A 19288-nucleotide genomic window follows, 5' to 3' on the forward strand; every position below is an offset into this window, starting at 1 on the left:
GACCTGGCTCCTCTTAATCCCCTCCTCCCCATGATTAGCATTCAGGAGCTCCAGCACCCAGCCTTTGGCAGAGGCACCTATGTCCCACTGGTGTCCTCAGAACCTTGACTGTTTTTAAGTGCTAGTTTCCCCATGGGCTCTTTCTTACTCCCAGCACCTAGGACCTGGGGCTCTGTGGGAGGACTAACAGGTAGGGAACACCCAAGATGCTGGCAGGAGGAAGAGCAGGGGGTGGGCATATGCGACCCTCTGGGGTGGGGAGAGCAGCCTGCCTTGTTCCCACAGTGTGGTATGTCACACTCTGGATGTGACCGGGCCCAGGTCACTCTTTGAATGATGCCACACCTGGCCTCCTGGCTCCCAGCCCTTCTGCCCCACTCCCCTGCCCAACTTTCCCAGACCGCTTGGCAGCCATCCCTGCACATAGAAATCCCCCTCACTCACTCAAGCGTTTGCTCAAGAGGAAGACTTGCTTCCCGTGGCCCAAGTGGACTCTGTGCCAGGCCGTGGAGGGCTGCCTGGGTGTTATCCCAGGAGCTTCCACTGGTCACCTCAGTTCCTAGACTCCCGAGGCCTTTCCAGCTCCAGAGAGCTCCCCGCAGCATGTGCCCGTGTGTCCTTCATCTTGCTCATTGGCTTGCGTGTGTACGGTTTAGGAATGTCACCTGTGGGGTTGGGGATTTAGCTCAGTGGTAGAGCACTTGCCTAGCAAGCACAAGGCCCTGGGTTCGGTCCCCAGCTCCGAAAAAAAGAAAGAAAAAAAAAAAAAAGGAATGTCACCTGTTCCCATCCGGTGGCTACTTTCCTGTCGGGGTCATGGTCTCCATTTGGATTGTCCCAGGGTCCCTTGGCCGTTCTAGATAGCTGTTCCTCTTTGGTTCTTCTGATTATGCGTGGGGGGCGAGTGTCATAGTCACTTCCCATCACTCAGTATTTCCCATCGCTAGAAACAACTTTAAAAGGGTCTACTTCAGCTCACAGTTTAGGGGGATGTAGCCCTTGTCGACAGGGAAGGCACAGCATTTGGGGCTTCCCTGGAGGCTTCAGGCAGAACCTGGGCCCATGGAGCCTCCCAGCTCTCAACATTCGACCCTGGAAAGGATCCAAATTAAAAAAACGAGACGCAGGTGGACACAGGAGCCTCTCTGGAGCCTTAAAGTGGCGGTGGACAACCTCATTCACTGCAGAGCTCTATGGGGACAGACACACACGCACGTAGAAAGGGCACAGCGGGTTCTGATGCCGCGCAAGAGGAAGGGGTAAATTTACTGAGTACCTACTGTGTGCTGGGCCAGAGCAGGGCTAATGGGGAAGGAGCTGACGTTAGGCAGTGGATCTAAGTCTGCGGTGGCCTTGGTTGAGCAGCGATGGGGTACAGTTTCTCCATCAGAGCTGTGCGTAATGCACTATGGGAGAAATGGGAACGCTTCATGGGATGACCTTGGGCTGTGAGGCTGTAACTGTCTTAAACAGACATAAAAAGCGGTCAGAAAGCGATGTCTGGATTTGTTTGCTCTGAGAACACAGGGCTGTGATGTAGAACCCACCGCTCTGAGGTCACCAGACGGAGAGGACGCTTCCATGCCCCCACGCGGATGGATGCTTGATCGCACTAGGAAGGCAGAATAGATCAGAAGGAACACCGGTTGGTGTCCAGTGTTCTTCGATTGACCTGAGGGGGCAAAGCAGAAGCAGACCCCATTTTCCTCAGAGAACAGGCTGTTCGTGCATTTTTGTAAGGCAGCCACAGTCTTTTGCTTCTACAGGACAATAGGCCCCGCCCCTGTGAGCCGTCTGCTGTGGGAAGTCCTACTGTTTATCTCCTAAGGGTGAGAACAATAGGAAATTGTTTCTTGGAAACTCTGAAGGACAGAAGCCTGGGTCCAAGGGGTCAGATGCAATCCACCTGGGGGAGGGGGTATCTCCTCCCCCTTCTCTCCCTCCTCCTCCTCCAGTGGCTCCAGGTGGCCATGTGACCTCACCTTCTAATGTCAAGTTTTTCTGTCACTTCTCTCTGTTTCTGTCTGTCTTTATCTCATCCCTGTTTTCCCCTTCCCCTCTTTCCCTCTCTCCCTCTCTTTCCACCTTCCTCTGTGTCCCTCTTCCTATCTCCCTCCTTCTCTCCCTCTCCCTCCCCCTTCCCCTTCTTCTCTCTTCCCCTCCCTGCCCCTCCCCCTTCTCTCTCCCCCTCTCCCCCTCTCTCCCTCTGTCTTCTCTTATTTCTCTCACCCTCTCCCTCTCATTCTCTCCCCCCCACCCCCCACCCCCCTCCCCCTTTCTGACAAGCTCTGCCTTGCAGCTTTGGCTTCTCTGGCCATGAGGATCACAGGTCCAGGCCGCCTACCTTCTCTTTTTCTGGTTCTTTTTTTTTTTTTTTTTTCCGGAGCTGGGGACCGAACCCAGGGCCTTGCGCTTTCTAGGTAAGCGCTCTAACCACTGAGCTAAATCCCCAGCCCCCCTTCTCTTTTTCTGTCACCTCATTTAGAACCCATTTGCAGGACAGTCTCACCTTAGTTACTGTGCTAAGACCATGCCCCCCCCCCCCACATACAAACAATTAGCTCCAATTCACAGGCACCAGTAGACCAACTTTTCTGAGAGAACCAGCATCATTGTAGCCACTGTTGGGGAAGACTGGAACCTGCTCTTCAGGGATGCCTTTGAGAGGAAATGTTGCTTTGTATCATGGTGGCTGTTGCCAGTACTGGATTTGGTTCAAAAGGATGTTCCATACCCAACTTCTAACCAGCCCCCCCCCCAATACCCCCCAACGTCTCACCCCTGTCCCAACAGGAGGCCTCTGGCTGGGGCCTTGGGTTTCCTAGGTTTCCTCTATTAAGCTTACTGGGACCAGGATGAACTAGAGGGGTGGGGGCTTGGTCGGATGCATGCAGGGTATCTGGGGCCTCAGAGAGGTCTAGGGACTGCTGCTCTGTCCCCGCTGTAGCAGCTGTAGGCTCCTGTGTCAGGTGGGTAGGAGCCTGGAGACCCTGGCAGCCTTGGGCAGGCAGGACAATTCTCCTGTCCCTGGGCTTGGAGGCGAACTGAGGACAGGGAGGCTGGCTGATGTGCTGGCTTCATCTGGGACCCCATGTGTGTCCCTGACCTCAGCCAGATGGTTCTGGAAACTAGGGAGGGTGAGCTCCTTGGCTAAGAGGGACAGGGCTTCTAAAAGTGGGACAAGAGGAAGTGCCTTAGTCACTGTTCTCTAACTGCAAAGAGACACCATGACCATGGCAACTCTTATTAAAGAAAACATTTAACTGGATGCTCCCCCACACTTACAGAGGGTCAGTCCATTATCATCACGGCAGGGAGCACGGCCGATAGTCAGGCACTGGAACAGTAGTTGAGAGATACTTACTTATCCGAGGGCAGAGAGGCTCTGGGCTTGATATGGGCTCTGTACCCCAAAGCCCACCACCACAGCAGTACACTCCCTCCAACAAGGCCACGCCTCTTAATCCTTTCAAGTAGTGCCACTCCCTGGTGACTAAACTTTCAAATATATGAGCCCATGGGGGCCTGTCCTTACTGAAACCACCAAGAGGAGGAGGGTGTCCTGTTAGAGGGGAGGGCTCCCCGGGGCACCAGGAAGGGTGTGGGCAGACTCAAAATAACGAATTCTGTGTTCTACAACCAAGGGTGGAGGTTGGAGTGATCTGGGCATGAAAGCAGTCACTGGCTGAGCACGATGAGAGCTCCCTCACCTCCACAGTGGAGCAACAGCGGTATTGCTCCTGAGGGTGGTAGAGCCTGGCAGCTGACGAGGATGATGGGGCCTAGTCCAGCGTCTGGGTGACTGTGTACAGGTTAGGGCTAGATATACAAGGACCCACCATGACAAGCTGCAGAACCACGGAGTTAAGGGAGTCACTGCCGGCATCCACAAACACGACCCCGCGCCTCCCTGTGGCCACACGAAGATGGGGAGAAGTGATTCATTGAGATCACAGATTATGGAGATGGAGGAAACAACAGTTCTTCAAGGGGAGCCATGTTACTCCATGTTACTCAAGGGCGTCTCTCCGTGGGCGCCTTGTACTGCGCTACCGGACACAGATCACACAGCTTTGCAGGGATGGTTCTCACAGATCGCAGCTTATAGGGACCTTAAAGGGACGATGAAGGAACCCCTGGGAAGGAGACGTAGAGAGGGCACATTTGTGGGGTCAGGACAGGGGAGGGCTGAGCTCTCAGGATGCAAGGTTAAAGCTTGGAGTCTTGGAAAGCTGGGACTAAGGACTGCCAATTCTTCAGAGGAATGGGGGTGTATGAGCATTTCCTTTGAGTCCTGGGGGTCAGACCCCACTCACACTTCCTAGCTGTGTGGCTGCAGGCAAGGGGCCTCACCTCTCTGAACCCGTTTCCTCATTCACCACTTGGGGCTATCTGAGCATGTCTAGCATGGGGCCAGCACTCTGGCCTGGGTTAGCTACCTATGTGGACATAGGATACATATAGGGTCCCAGGTCTTTATTCCATGAGCATTGTAGTGGTAGTGGTAGGGTGTGGGGGACATTCCTGTGAGGGACAGCCATATTATATCTCTTTGGAGTTGACAGAAGCCAGGTATTCATTGTGATCTCAACTACACAGTGTCCTGGGCAGCAGGAGGGAGGTGCTTGTCATGACTGAAAGAACCTGGGAGTCAGGAGCGGCCAGCCCTGCATGCACCCATAGCCTGGCCCTGAACCCAAGCAGGACACAGATGGATTGGATCACACCATTCCTCAGGGCTCCCTGGCTGGCCTTTCCCCATCTGCCTTGACAAAGGCCACTGCAGGGGTTGGGAAAGTCAATAACAGCACGGTGTGCCTGGCCAGTTCCCAGCATAGCCAGCCCTCCCTCCTCTTTGATGGATTTTTCTATCCCCTGGATCTGACCAGCCATAGATGAAGAGAATTTCGGGAAGCTGATTGCGATGGCAGATGCCCATAATCCCGGCACTTCGGAGACAGGGGATCACTAGTTTGAAGACCATCTGACCTACAAAACAAGATTCTCTCTCTCTCTCAAAACAAACAAACACCAAGTAGAAAAGACAAGCAAAATTTTTAAAAAGGAAAATAAAGGAGAGACAGACAGACAGACAGACAGCAACAGAGAGAGACAGAGAGAGACAGAGAGAGACAGAGAGAGACAGAGAGAGACAGAGAGAGACAGAGAGAGACAGAGAGAGACAGAGAGAGACAGAGAGAGACAGAGAGATAGAGACAGAGAGACACACAGAGAGACAGAAAGAATCTGTTTGGTCTAAAATGCTGTGTGCTCTGAGTATGCGTGGCCTTTTCTTATTATTTCTTGTCACAATATTCTGTCTTACAAAGACTATGCACACGCGTGTCCATGACGTTAGACATCGAACCAAATCCCCAGGAAAGCGGAAGTATCCGGCGTGCGGTTTTACACACAAACGTCATAGTTTTAGAAATGGATGCTAGGACTTCGGTACTCAGGCGTGTGGGAGATGGCCCTACTTCACATTGGATGTCAGCTCCTGCGGCCTCTCACAGTACAGACCCTGGCACCCTTCACATCCCCTTATAGATAAGTGCAACTGAGGTCACTCCCTCCAGGGCCCCTGGGTATCCATGCTGCTCAGGCTGTGAGGGGACAGAGAGGCCTCCCCCCTCCTCCATGTAGGCTGGGGGCAGGGAGGTAAAGGCTACACCATCAGAGGAATCTATTCTCCTGGCCCTGGCTCAGCCTCTGACCCCAGCTACTCCCAGCCCAGCCTACAAACCAGACATGACATCATCTGGGTCATCTTCCTATGGTCAGCAGGGAGCGTCTCTGAATCCCCTGTGCCACAATGGGGGGGCCAATGGGTTGAGCTCCCTCCACCCCCCGTCAGCTTTCACATCCTGGTTCCTGCTTGGCCTTTACCAACTCAGAGGTCCTTTGTCCCAGAAAACTGGATGCCAGCCCTTCTTACTTCTTGGGATATCTGGAATTCACCCTGGCCCAGCACTACCTCTCTGTCTATGTATGTGAGTCCACCATGGGGAGAGACCCTTAGGAAATTGTTTTCCATCCTCCATACCTGGGACTGTGGACGGACACACACACACACACACACACACACACACACACACACACACACACAGAGCTGACCTGAAGTTCTGTGGCACGGCAATTAAACTCTGGGCTCTGCTGGCTTCAGATAACTTTTTTACCCAGCTGTGAGCTTGGTCAGGGCTTTCTGCTCCCCAAGCCACATGGTAACCCTTCCAGGGTTGAAGGGGGAGGACACCAAGAAGCTGGGGAGATGCTTACTCAGTATAGGGTTTGCTCTACCTTCATAAGGATTACATTCAATCCCCAGAACAACAGCAACAAAGAGATAAGAGATTGAAGAAGATGTGTCCTCCACAAGAGTGCTTACACACATGCTTACACATACATGCTTACACACACAATGCACATATGCTTACACACATGCTTATATTCATGCTTACATAAACATGCTTACACACATGCACACACACATGCTTACACATACATGCTTACATATGCACACATGCTTACACATATATGCACACATGCTTACACATACTTGCTTACACATACATGCTTACACACAAATGCATACATTTACACAATGCACACATGCTTACATGCATACGCACATAGACTACGCTCATACACATGCTTACACACATGGATACATGCTCACACACATGCTTACACACATGGACACATGCTCACACACATGCATACACAGGCTTATGGACAAGCTTACACACATACCTACACACACATGCACATACACTTACACACTTGCTTGTGGACATGCTTACACACGTGTACACATGTATGTACACATACTCATACAGGTGTACACACATGCTTGCACACTCACACATGCTTACAGACACACACACTCTTACATACATGGACACACTCACACATATGCACACACACATGCTCACACACACATGCACACCCATCCATGCACACATATGAACACACACACAGTGGGGCTGTGGGGCGTAAGAGCTCAGCCTAGTCCCTGAACACATAAGACTTGAAAGTGGTAACTCATATTGCCATAGACAGTAAGCCTTCCCCAACATTAGGGCCTCTCTCTTTCCCTCCCTCTTTCCTTCCTTACTTCTTTCTCACCCTCTCCGCACTTCCCCCTCCCCGCCCAGCACTAGGGATATGCATCCGTAGGTGCTATGTGAGCACCCATCCACTGCACTGCATCCCTGCTCTGTCTGCCCATTCTACCCTCTTCATCCCTTGGATACCCTTGGAATAGGCTCCCAGTCTGCAAAGTGTGGGCACGTGCAAGCTCACATCTGTGTCCCTTGATCTCAGAGCTCCAGGGAAAAGTGGCTCTCACTTAACAAAAACTCAGGCCCAAAGAAGGCTTGCTAAGCCCCAGTTTTCACACTTTTTGGAGGCAGTGAGTCTTACTTTGTAGCCTCAGAGGGACAGCCCTGAACACCAGGTGGCTGGTAACAAGGGAGGCGTTGGTTGGCACTGGGGATAAAAGTAAGGGTTCCACTCCTAAGTACTGATGGCTCCCCGTGTGCATTCGTGCCAAGCCAAGCATCCCGTTATCCTGATGTCCACTGCTCTCTAACACACCGACACATTCTGGGATCTGAACGGGCCTGTTTTATCAGTGGGGAGCCTGAAGCTCCGAGAAAAGTCATGCGCCCCAGGATTGTACAGCTTAGAGGGAACAAATTCGAGCCCTGCACCCAAAAACCGCCTCGGGCACCTCCAAGTTCACAAACTCTCAAGACGTGGTGTGGAAACCCAGCAGGGTCGCTCACGTGGCCAATTCAGGACCAGCTTGGCAGTCTGCAAACGCTTGGGGGCTGTGTGGGTCACTGTCCCCACACAAGGTCACGGGGACAGGGAGGTCTGTATCTAACTCGTGGTGGCGAGCAGGCCTGATGAAGGCTTTCTAAGGCTAGGTTTTCACACTCTGTGGGAGGCAGCCTTACTCTGTTGCCCAGGCTTGCATCAAACGCTCATGATCCCCCTGCCTCAGCCTCCCCAAGTGCCAGGATTATAAACACGAGCCATTTTGTTCTCCACGTTTCTATTTTTTCAACTATTTTTATTATCGATGTATCTATATATTTATGCATTTACTCATTTGTTTGGCACACGTGTGGGAGCACAGACGTGCCTGTGTTCATGTATGGAGGTCAGAGGACAATTCCGAAGACCCACTTCCCTTCCACTGTGTGGGTGGGTCCCCGGGAACGAACTCTGGTTGCCAGCCTTGGCAGCAAGTGTCTTTACCTGCTGAGCCAAACTACCAGCCCAGTTTCCATACGCAGCAATGCCTGCTAGGAAGAGGCCCTGGGAATGGCATGGAGGGCGTGTCGTAGGAGCCTGGCAGATGCTGGAGCAACCAACCATTCCACCACCTATCCTCCCACTTCCTGGTGGGCTAGTGTTTTCTGGGCCCCGCCGTGTTGGCGAGTGTCCACTGAGTCACCCACAATCTGCGCAGCACCTGTGTCGCACCCCCAGTCTTTAGCCCTCTATGCCAGTGTTGAGGAGGTGCAGCAGTGGATCTGGGTAGAGCCAGTTGGTTCCAGGTTCAAAGCCCCGCTTCCCAGCAGGGAAACCTTGGCTGAGTGGCTCTCAGTCCTCTGAGTTCTGTTTCCTCCTTGTTGGGCTCTGAGTCTACCTGCTGCCTGTGTTCCCTCCCCGCAGGTATTTCTAGCCGTGCACAGTGACTGATCAGCCGAGGACCTACCCTCGAGTTCTATTCTGCAACAGTGAACAGTGAAGGTCTCCAAAGGTAGGGACTCATGTCTCCAAAGAGGACTAGTGCCCATCAGCCGGGTGGGATCGGGAGAGGATGCTAGACTGGCGGTCCCTGGGGCTTTGGACATGTGAGTGGGACCACGGTCATAGCAACAGGGTCCCTTCTCCACTCCGTGTAGAGCTGGTGTGATAGTTTATACCCTAGGGCACACTGAATGACTATTTGCCTTGCACAGAGTATCTGGGAAGGAAGGCTTAAGAGGCAGATGAGACTTGCGGTTGGGGCAGAGGGTGACATCATTTTCCTCATTTAGCTTCATATCAGTCACCTGTTCTATTGCTTTAACAGAACACCATGACCAGGGCAACTTGTGAAAGGAAGCATTTTTTTAAAAGGTTTATTTATTTTATGCATATAAGTAACTGTAGCTGTCTTCAGACACACCAGAAGAGGACATCAGATCTCATTACAGATGGTTGTGAGCCACCATGTGGTTGCTGGGAATTGAACTCAGGACCTCTGGAAGATCAGTTAGTGCTCTTAACCACTGAGCCATCTCTCCAGCCCAAAAGGAAGCATTTAATTGAGCTCACTGTTCAGGAGGTTAGGGTCTATATTGGGCAGAGCAAAGGCACAGTTCAGCAGGTAGCAGAATGGTGGCTGAGTATTCATATCTCACAAGCAGGAGGCAGAGACAGCACCTGACCCCAGGGACATGCCTCCTCCAATGAAGCCACACCTCCTAATCCTTCCCAAACGGTTCCACCAAATAGGGACCCAGTCTTCAAACATACGAGCCCATGGGGGTCGTTCTCACTCAAACCACCACGTGTCCTAACCTGTTCCACCTCTACAGCTTCAGTTGGGTCTCCATCTGGCCTCATATCCCTACCTGGACCTGTGGGGTCCAGCTGTTACTGTCTCTAGATGCTAACCATTTTAACAGCGCCTTTCTTGTAAGATGGCAACAGGTGTTTGTAAAAGAAACAAAGAAGGATTCCAGTACCTAGGAGGCAGAGAAAGATGGATCTCTGAGTTCAAGACCAGCCTGGTCTATAGTCTATATAGTGAGTTCCAGGTCAACCAGGGCTTCATAGTGAGACCCTGTCTCAGAAGAAGGAGGGGGAGAGGAAGAGAAGGAGGAGCAGGAAGAGAAGGAGCAGGAACGGGATGAGCAACAGGAGGAGGAGCAGGAAAAGCAAGAGGAGTGGGAGGAGGGAGAGGAGGAGCAGGAACAGGAGGAGGAGGAAGAAGAGAAAGCAGCAGCAGTAGGAGGAGGAGGAAGAGGAGGAGGAGGAAGAGGAGGAAGAAGAGGAAGAGGCGGAGGAGAAGGAGGAGGAGGAGGAAAAGGAAGAGAAAGCAGCAGCAGCAGCAGCAGGAGGAGGAGGAGGAGAAGAAGGAGGAGGAGGAGGAAGAGGAGGAGGAGGAGGAGAAGTGGGACTGTGGAGATAGGTAGATGAACTAATAAACTTCATGATCAGTGAGAGACCCTGTCTTCTCTGACGTAGCCCTCTGCCCTCCACATGCACTTGCCTATGTGAACATGTGTACATACACACACACACAACACACACACACACACACACAAGTGTACACGCACATATACATACACAAACAGGCATGCGAATGCAAAATGAAAAGAAATTGCGAAGGGGGAGATGGTTGACGTCACGACCCTGGCCTTGCTCAGACGAGGAGGAAGTCTCGGTGGTGCCAGGCAATGCCTCAGCACCTGCCCACGGAGACCTTTAGCCCGTGAACCCTGTCCTCCCTTGCAGAGATGGAGTACGAGGGTTACAACGACTCCAGCATCTACGGTGAGGAGTATTCTGACGGCTCGGACTACATCGTGGACTTGGAGGAGGCGGGTCCACTGGAGGCCAAGGTGGCCGAGGTCTTCCTGGTGGTAATCTACAGCTTGGTGTGCTTCCTCGGGATCCTAGGCAATGGCCTGGTGATTGTCATCGCCACCTTCAAGATGAAGAAGACGGTGAACACCGTGTGGTTTGTCAACCTGGCCGTGGCTGACTTCCTGTTCAACATCTTCTTGCCCATCCACATCACCTATGCCGCTATGGACTACCACTGGGTGTTCGGGAAAGCCATGTGCAAGATTAGTAGCTTTCTGCTAAGCCACAACATGTACACCAGCGTCTTCCTGCTCACTGTCATCAGCTTCGACCGCTGCATCTCCGTGCTCCTCCCCGTCTGGTCCCAGAACCACCGCAGCGTGCGTCTGGCCTACATGACCTGCGTGGTTGTCTGGGTCCTGGCTTTCTTCCTGAGTTCCCCGTCCCTCGTCTTCCGGGACACGGTCAGCACCAGCCACGGGAAGATAACCTGCTTCAACAACTTCAGCCTGGCCGCGCCCGAGCCTTTCTCTCATTCCACCCACCCGCGAACAGACCCGGTAGGGTACAGCAGACATGTGGCGGTCACCGTCACCCGCTTCCTCTGTGGCTTCCTGATCCCCGTCTTCATCATCACGGCCTGTTACCTCACCATCGTCTTCAAGTTGCAGCGCAACCGCCTGGCCAAGACCAAGAAGCCCTTCAAGATCATCATCACCATCATCATCACCTTCTTCCTCTGCTGGTGCCCCTACCACACACTCTACCTGCTGGAGCTCCACCACACGGCTGTGCCAGCCTCTGTCTTCAGCCTGGGACTGCCCCTGGCCACAGCCGTCGCCATCGCCAACAGCTGTATGAACCCCATCCTGTACGTCTTCATGGGCCACGACTTCAAAAAATTCAAGGTGGCCCTTTTCTCCCGCCTGGTGAATGCCCTGAGCGAGGACACAGGACCCTCCTCCTACCCCAGTCACAGGAGCTTCACCAAGATGTCCTCATTGATTGAGAAGGCTTCAGTGAATGAGAAAGAGACCAGCACCCTCTGAGCCTTCCCTGGGACTGTCCCCAATGGGCTCCACAGCCCAGGGACTTGTCTCCTGAGGTAGGAGACACGCCTGGAGCCTTTGGGTATGCCCCAGCGCCCGCTACGTCTTGCGCAAGGCGGCCCATTGTTTTGGGTGGAGTTCCCAAGTGTGGACACTCTTCCAGCAAAATGGCAGACAAGCAACCTGAGCCCCAGCAGCAGGAGTATAGGACCAACTTCCACCGGCTCAGAAAAGGGAGGGTCTCTGAAACCAAGGTCTGAGCTGTGACCCACGTACAGGCACACAATTTCACTGTGGATGCCCCAAACATGCTGCACAGTCTTCAGTGTGGGTGAGGACGTCACTGCAGACCTGTTATGGCGACATGACAGTCAAACCAGCAAATACCCCACCACCACTGTCATCCTCCAAGATCTTGACTTTGGATTTCAGAAAAATGGGGAGGACCAGGACCTGAGGGGCTTCATAGAACTTGCTTGCAAGGGCAGCCCAGGTGTGTGTGTGTGTATGTGCTTGTGTGTGTGTGTGTGTATGTGCATGTGTGTGTGTGTGTGTGTGTGTGTGTGTGTGTGTGTGTTGAAGAGGTGGAGACAGAGAGCAGAGAACCCCAAAGGATGTGGGTACAGGATATCTCACACCATCATGCCACAGGGAGACAGAGCTACAACGATGGGTGCTTGGGGGTTCAGATGGTGGCAGCTCTTTGCTTCAGTGTGTATACCCCCCTAGCACTGTACCCCCAGGCTGGAGGGGGCTCTTCACAGAAGCTTCCAACCCATTCCAGCACTGGCTGGAAGGGCTTGGGATGTCCCTGGAGACTGGTCTGGGACTATCTTCAAAGCGTCTTCCAAAGGCTGCTGCTGACCAGCTCACCTGACTCCTCCTTGAACACACTCCCCACGTGGGGCATCACAGCCCCGATGGCAGCCCAGGATCAGGCCTCCCTCCCTTGACAGGGAAATGACTCACCCAACCCCATGCACTGTCAGTAACAAAGACCCAGGCCCAGCTCCACCTGGCTGATGTCATTCCCTCCCTGGGGATGGGGTCGCTTGCATTTATTTAACATGTCCCACACCATGTTAAGCACTTCACACGTTATCTTCTCATTTATTCTTCACGGAAACCTGGGGTAGGTCCTCGTGCATGTGAGGAAGCAGAGGCTCAGAGAGGTTAAGCAACTGGCCCAAGGGGGCCCAGCTAGGTGTTGGCAGAGACCGGATTAGAACCCCAGTTCTCCTGGCTGAAAGGAAGATGGAGAGTCAGCGGTGGGGGAAACTAATGGGTTTGGGGTTTTAGCCACAAATACAGGTTTTTCAGTGGATCCACGTGGACACCTTAATAGCCTTTACGAGGTTTTGCATGTTGTTTTCAGAGCAATCCAACATTCGAAGAAAAGGCTGTCTCCAGCCTCAGCCCCCATGGGTCCCATCACGCACACCCTGAAATCTGCTGAGTGAGCATAGGAGGAGCCTGGCAGGTCAGCCTCTCTGGTCCAAGGCCTTCTGGCCCCTGCAGTGTCCTCTGTTCTCCTCCAAGCCACTTCTCCACCGGGGCAAAACACACAGACATGCGTCCTCTGGCCTGGCCAGTTCCCGAATTTTAGATTGCTGGGAGTCACACCTCATCAGGGGACAGACTGTTCCTCCCCGGTTGGGTCTTACGATGAGGCAGTTCCAAACTGATCCAAGCTGGAACCTCTGGCTTCTCAGAGAGCGGAATGTACAGGGGAGGTTTAGTACAGGGGAGGTTTAAAAATAGCCTCGTGTTCCCATTGTCCCGCCCCTACCCTCCCAGGGCTACACATGTGCAACCAAGGCATGCCAGGGTCTGGGATTCATCATATCAACAGAGATGCCTGTCCGTGACCAGGGCCACATGGCCCCTTGGACAGTGCACTTCCTGGAGGGCTGGCCAGGCCAGGCAGGGGACCAGCAAATCTTTTGCCATTGGAAAAACTGACCAGCAGGAGTGTTACGCCAGTCCATGTCAACCCCCTAGAGCCCACCCTCTTCCTCTTCCTCCTGGCTGTCATAACACCCCTGTGCTGACTTCAGTTCACGCCAAGTGCTAAGTGAAACCTTCAGCCTTGTCCTCACGGACTTCTCACAGCCTAACTGCCCCCGATCCCCCATCTCCCAGGACTTACATATAATCCCTGCAGCTGGCAAAGTGCTGTGGCCCTCTGTGTCCCCCTAAAGACCAACAGGGCCAGCAGCGCCTTCTCTGGAGCTGGGACCCAGCAGATGGCCTCACGGGCTGCCCCCCGGGTGGGTGATGAGCAGTGGGACCAAGACAAGGTGTGGAGGGACAAGAAGGGGAGACCGCTGGAGTGTGGGGGAGGGGAGCGGAGTGTGCTTCTGAGCATCCAGATGCCAAGGAGCACTGTAGTCTGTGCTTGGACCCCGGGGAGGACGATGCTGTGTCCCTGTGTGGCATGCAGAAACTTAAGTAAGGGCCACACGGCTAGGAAGTAATGTGGGGCTTCAGGGCTTGGAACTGACATTACCTTTGTCAGCCTATGGAAACAGGATGGGGAGGGAGGAGGGAGGACAGAAGGGAAGACAGAAAGGAGGGAGGGAGAACAGGCAATGGAGTAAAGCCGCCCCACCTTGGAATCCCCATCTCTGTTGAGCCATCCAGGTTCTCTTTGAAACATCATCTCCAGGGACTCCCTGTCAAAAGAGTGACCTTGGGTCTGTGTTTTTTGAGGTCCCTCATGGGGAGGGTCAGACTTCTCCAAGGCCAGGGATGTGCCCTAGGGAAAGACTGGTGCTGCCTGGGGAGAGTGGGCTGGTGTTGAGTGGGTGGAAGGTCCAGGAGGGCTCCAGGTGGACCTGCAGGGGTGGCAGGCCAGGACTCCTGGGGAGGGAGAGAGCCATGTGGGAGCCCTGAGGGCTGGGCTGCAGGGAGCAGGGAACGGGAGGTGGACAGAAGACCAGGGCTGGGGAGACACTGTGCAGACTGATCTGCTCAGACCTGCTTGTTGAGTCTGCTGTGGAGAGCACTGGGAGGAGGAAGCCAGGAGGCTACAGCATTGAGCAGCAGGAGCCCCAGAGGCCTCCAGACTGGGAGAGCTGGAGAGAGCAGAGGGCTCGGTATTTAAAAGCTCTGAGCTTTCTCAGGGGAGCGGTTAGCAGGAAGCCAACGCTGGGCCCATCTGTGCAGCACAGAGGTCCTGCTGCATTAGTCTGTTGATGGAAATTAATTGTAAATATTATTCAAACGTACCTCCCAGTGCACAATTATACTTCTCAGGGGAGTTCTCTGAGTACATCGGGAAACTCTGTAAATAATACATACATTAGCCCAGGCGTGCTAATGCTGTGTCGAGGTTGTGGCTGCCAGAATCACTCCAAGTGTTTGTGCAGGGGGTTAGCCTTGGACACCCAGACGTGTCTCCTCCAGAGGATGGGGGCAACCCTAGGCATGCCACCCAACTCCTGGCCTAGATGCCTGGTCACTGGGCAGGTGGGGACACAGAGCTGGAGAGAGAGGAAGACACACAGGTCCAGAGAATGCCCCGCTGTGCTGAAGAGGTTCAGTGGCTGCTGCACTAAAAATGTGGCCTGGCTGTGCTCAGGCTTGGGGCAAGCACTTAGGGAGACCTTTTTGATAAGACCCAGCGCCACGCCTATAGATGGATGAAGAGATGGAGAGATTCATAAAGGTGAGGGGTTTGCATAAGGTCATATAGTCAGTGAGAGCCCTGTCGTCTGGTTGTCTGTCTGTTAGAAAGTTCTTGCTTTCCCAAGAAGTTAGTCAGTCTCTGTCCTCCACCCCCAACCCCCACTCCCAACTCCTGCAAGTCCAAGGACTGCGCTGTCCTTGGAGGGGAAGGGTATGGCATTTACAGGGTTTGCCAGTCAGTTCCTCTCAGCCCTTGGGCTTTGGGAGAGACACTGCTTCAAGCCCATCCCTTCTCAGTGCCCCCCCCCACTTCCCCTGGGTTTCACAGATCACAAAATTGAGCAGGATGGTGTGGTTTGGGGGACACCCCCTCCCACCTCACTGAGGGTGTCCACGTGCTCCTGAGAGTCAGTTTAAAAGATCAGCTTAGATACCCACGGTTCACCAAGCTGCCCCCTTCATCCCCGAGCTTTCAGCATCAGCTTCGGTGAACGTTTGCCCCGGGTCCAGCAGAATCCTGGCTGAAGTAGAGGCAGGTCTCAGCAAAAACCCGCTTTAGAGCAGAGGCAAGATACTCCTAAGACGTTTTCACTGTTGGCCTGGATGTGGGTAGGTGGTGTCTCTGGAAGTAATGACAGGAGCCGTAACAAACTCTCAATCTGTCTGTCTGAGATGAAGATGCCTTTTGAAAACAAAATTAAAGATCTTTTAGAAGCAAATCAATCCACGGTGTCTCCAGGAGTGACCTTCCCTCCATGTCCCTGAAAAGAGCAGCGTGAACAGATGTGGACAGCAGGGAATGTCGTCCCCCTCCCCACCATCTCTGTGAATGATGCTGCTTTACCTATGCTCTCCCTGCCCCCCACCCCCTAAATGTCACTATCTGCTAGTCATGGTCATGGCAGCTCCCCTGTAATCCTGGGATCAAAAAACGGAAGCAGGAGAGTTGGGAATTGGAAGCTAGCCTGGGCTACACAATGAGATCTTACTTCAAACACTACAGCCCCAAACCAAGTAAACAAGTCTCCAGCCTAGAGGCTCCATCTCCTCTTGAGACTGCCACTCCGTTCAGGTCGCAGGTGAGATCTCATCTTACTGTGGCATGGCCACCAGAATCACTCCACTCATGCCTTTAGTAGTCTCCTGCCTGCCCCCTGTTGGGAGGAGAACCCCATCAGGGCAGGGACCTGTGTGCTCCACTTGCCCTGTACCCCCAGAACCCCCAGAAGAGCTCAGCTTGGAAATGCTGCTTGCATTTTGCCACCACTGAATAATCCTACGATGGCATCCTTTCCCCTTGGTCACCTATTGTTGAAACCTCACAACACCCCACTTCCAAAGACTTCCACTTTGCTTGACTCGTGGAGAGGATGGGGTCCTGCTTCTACAGGTATGGAAACCAAGGTCCAGATCATGTATGAAAAGTAGGAGCTATGTTTTTTCCTGAAGCCGTTAGGAGCCCTCAAGGGGTGTAGAAGAGGTTTCCATTAACACCTTCTGCCTCCCTGGGCCCTCTTTCCTGATTGTCTGCAGCTTGGGAATAAAAGAACCAGATGCCTCCACCCCAGCCCGCCCACAGCCCCGCCCACAGTCCTATTGTTTCTCCTCTCTTCCAGACCAGGATTCTGTCAAAGGCTTGGCAGGCATGGCTGCCTTGACCACAGACTTCCTGTGCTTATCTTTCTGCTTGGAAGTCGTGAAAGCCCCAGCTGAGCATCGGGTCTGTGTTGGTGTGGATGGTCCTCACACAGGCAGGAGGGTCCCTGATGCCCTGAACCTCTGCAGCCCAGATCCGCTGGGAGAGACGGACCCAAGGCTTCTCTGTGTCCTGGTTTCCATCGCACAGATGTTTGGCTTCTTACAGCAAGCATCTGGATAGCGGAGCGAGTTTCTGGTTTGATTCCAGATGTTGGTCCGTGGACCCGGGAGTCAGGAAAGGGAGACCTGAGGCCTAAGTGGTTGGCCAATAGCATCAGATGGCTCTGGGTCAGTAGCAGTGTTTACAACACAAGGCTCTGGTCAGGCACCCATGCCTCACTGGGGAGGATTTACAAGGGATGGGTTCTCAGGTACGGGGAGAAGTGACCACACACAATGACCATCAGCCAACCTAAGTCACCCTGCTTAGACGCCTCCTCTTTATGGGTGAGGAAGAGGACACCAGGATCCATAGAGACGCCATTGGTTTGCATTGCATGCATTGAGTTAGGCTTGGGGGACTCGGAAAGAAGGCACTAATCCTGTTTTGATGAGTTAGTCATACCAAACCATGTGCTGGCTGCAGTGGTGTGGGAACCCTAGCCATACTGTGTGCTGGCTGCAGTGGTGTGGAAACCCTAGCCATACTGTGTGCTGGTTGCAGGAGGGTGGGAATCCTAGCCATACTGTGTGCTGGCTGCAGTGGTGTGAGAACCCTAGCCATACTGTGTGCTGGCTGCAGTGGTGTGGGAACCCTAGCCATACTGTGTGCTGGTTGCAGGAGGGTGGGAATCGTAGCCATACTGTGTGCTGGCTGCAGCAGTGTGGGAATCCAAGCTTTGGGGATCCGAGCCATGGCCTTCCTCTCAGTAGACATTCTGCTTCCTGTTAAATAAGCCAGATCCCAAGGCTGAGTGGGGAGAAAGTCTGGTTGGTGAAGAGAGAAGACCCCATCCTGAGATGGGAGTAGAGACTGATTCTGGAATGTAATGCATGAGCTCCAGCAACACCCCTCTCACCCCAAATTCTCAGACTAGGAAGAGGTTGGACCCAACAGCTCCTCCCTCAACCCGTGAATGACAGCTAGAGGCTGGAACTGAGGTGGTGCTGGAGAACAGGGGTCTGAGCTCTCTGGTCCCTTTCCACTCTCACCATAGGGACACCAGCTTCCCGGCCAGTTGGAATTAAAGACACCGTTTTCTGTGGGCTGGAGGGATGGCTCAGTACTTAAGAGCACTTGTCACGGCCGGAGCCCTGACAGGACATCAAGAGCGATGATCAGACATTCACAGTGAAATCATCACTCGCTGATTTCAGGCAGAAAACTTTAGAAAACTCTAAACTCTAAAGAGGCACTGAAGCGTGCTAGGGCAGCAGCAGTATTTCCCCGACAGAACTTCAGGGACCTGCATATTCTCCAGCCCCGCCCCACCCCACCCCCTCTCAGCTAGCTCCCGTCCACCCCTCCTCCTCCCCCCACATACAGGGAATTGGCCTTGTGTGTGTGTGGGGGGGGGCGGCGGGGAGATGCAACTCTCTCTCTTTTTTTTTTTCTTTTCTTTTCTTTCTTTCTTTCTTTCTTTTTTTTTTGGTTCTTTTTTTTCGGAGCTGGGGACCGAACCCAGGGCCTTGCGCTTCCTAGGCAAGCGCTCTACCACTAAGCTAAATCCCCAGCCCCGTTCTTTTCTTTCTTTTTTTTCTTTCTTTTCTTTTCTTTTCTTTTTTTTTTCCGTAGCTGGGGACCGAACCCAGGGCCTTGTGCTTGCTAGGCAAGCGCTCTACCACTGAGCCAAATCCCCAACCCCCGCAACTCTCTCTTGAGAGATAGTTCGGGTCTCCCAAACAAATACATAACTAGAAACTTCATTTATTTACTTTATTTCATCAATCATACTGTGGAAGAGGGAAAAGAAACAGGGAAGCTAGGCCAACTGGTCGAGTTCCTCCTTTCGTTTTGTTTCAAAAAGGAAAGGAAAAGCCAAAGAAACAACACCCCCTCTTTTTGGTGAAAGGAACAGAATGGTGAATGTTGAAACATCGGCTCGCCACTTAATACTTTGGCTTTTAATAAAAGGGACAACAGATCTACCTCCTATTTGTTAAAAAAAAAAAAAAAAAAAAAAAGCACTTGTCATTCTTGCAAAGGACCCAGGTCCAATTCCAGACACCCACATGGTGGGTCACAACTGTCCTTAACTGCAGTTTTTATAAATCCTGGTGAGGGTTAGGCAAATGCAAGGCTCTCCCCGAGGACCTGGTGTACAGAGAAGGAACCAGGAATATACTTGGCAGGGTTGGTAATGGCCTGGGGCCAGAGC

At 53.0% G+C, this 19288-nt stretch overlaps 1 protein-coding gene across 5 annotated transcripts in view; it reads left to right on the plus strand.

Annotated features, from left to right (window-relative positions):
- Cmklr1 (chemerin chemokine-like receptor 1) overlaps window positions 1-15995 on the plus strand; it is a 42167-nt gene extending 26172 nt beyond the window's left edge. For 4 of the 5 annotated variants that reach the window (XM_087579217.1, XM_087579220.1, XM_087579218.1 and 1 more), the window contains exons 2-3: window positions 8689-8776; window positions 10522-15995. In XM_087579217.1, coding sequence (XP_087435343.1) covers window positions 10524-11642 — 1119 coding nt within the window. In that variant the 5' untranslated portion in view covers window positions 8689-8776; window positions 10522-10523 and the 3' untranslated portion in view covers window positions 11643-15995. 5 annotated transcript variants of the gene reach the window in all.
- Window positions 15996-19288: the final 3293 nt, after the last annotated feature.

The sequence above is a fragment of the Rattus norvegicus genome, chromosome 12 (genome assembly GCF_021556685.1).
Source record: "Rattus norvegicus strain SHRSP/BbbUtx chromosome 12, alternate assembly SHRSP_T2T, whole genome shotgun sequence".
NCBI lineage: Eukaryota > Metazoa > Chordata > Mammalia > Rodentia > Muridae > Rattus > Rattus norvegicus.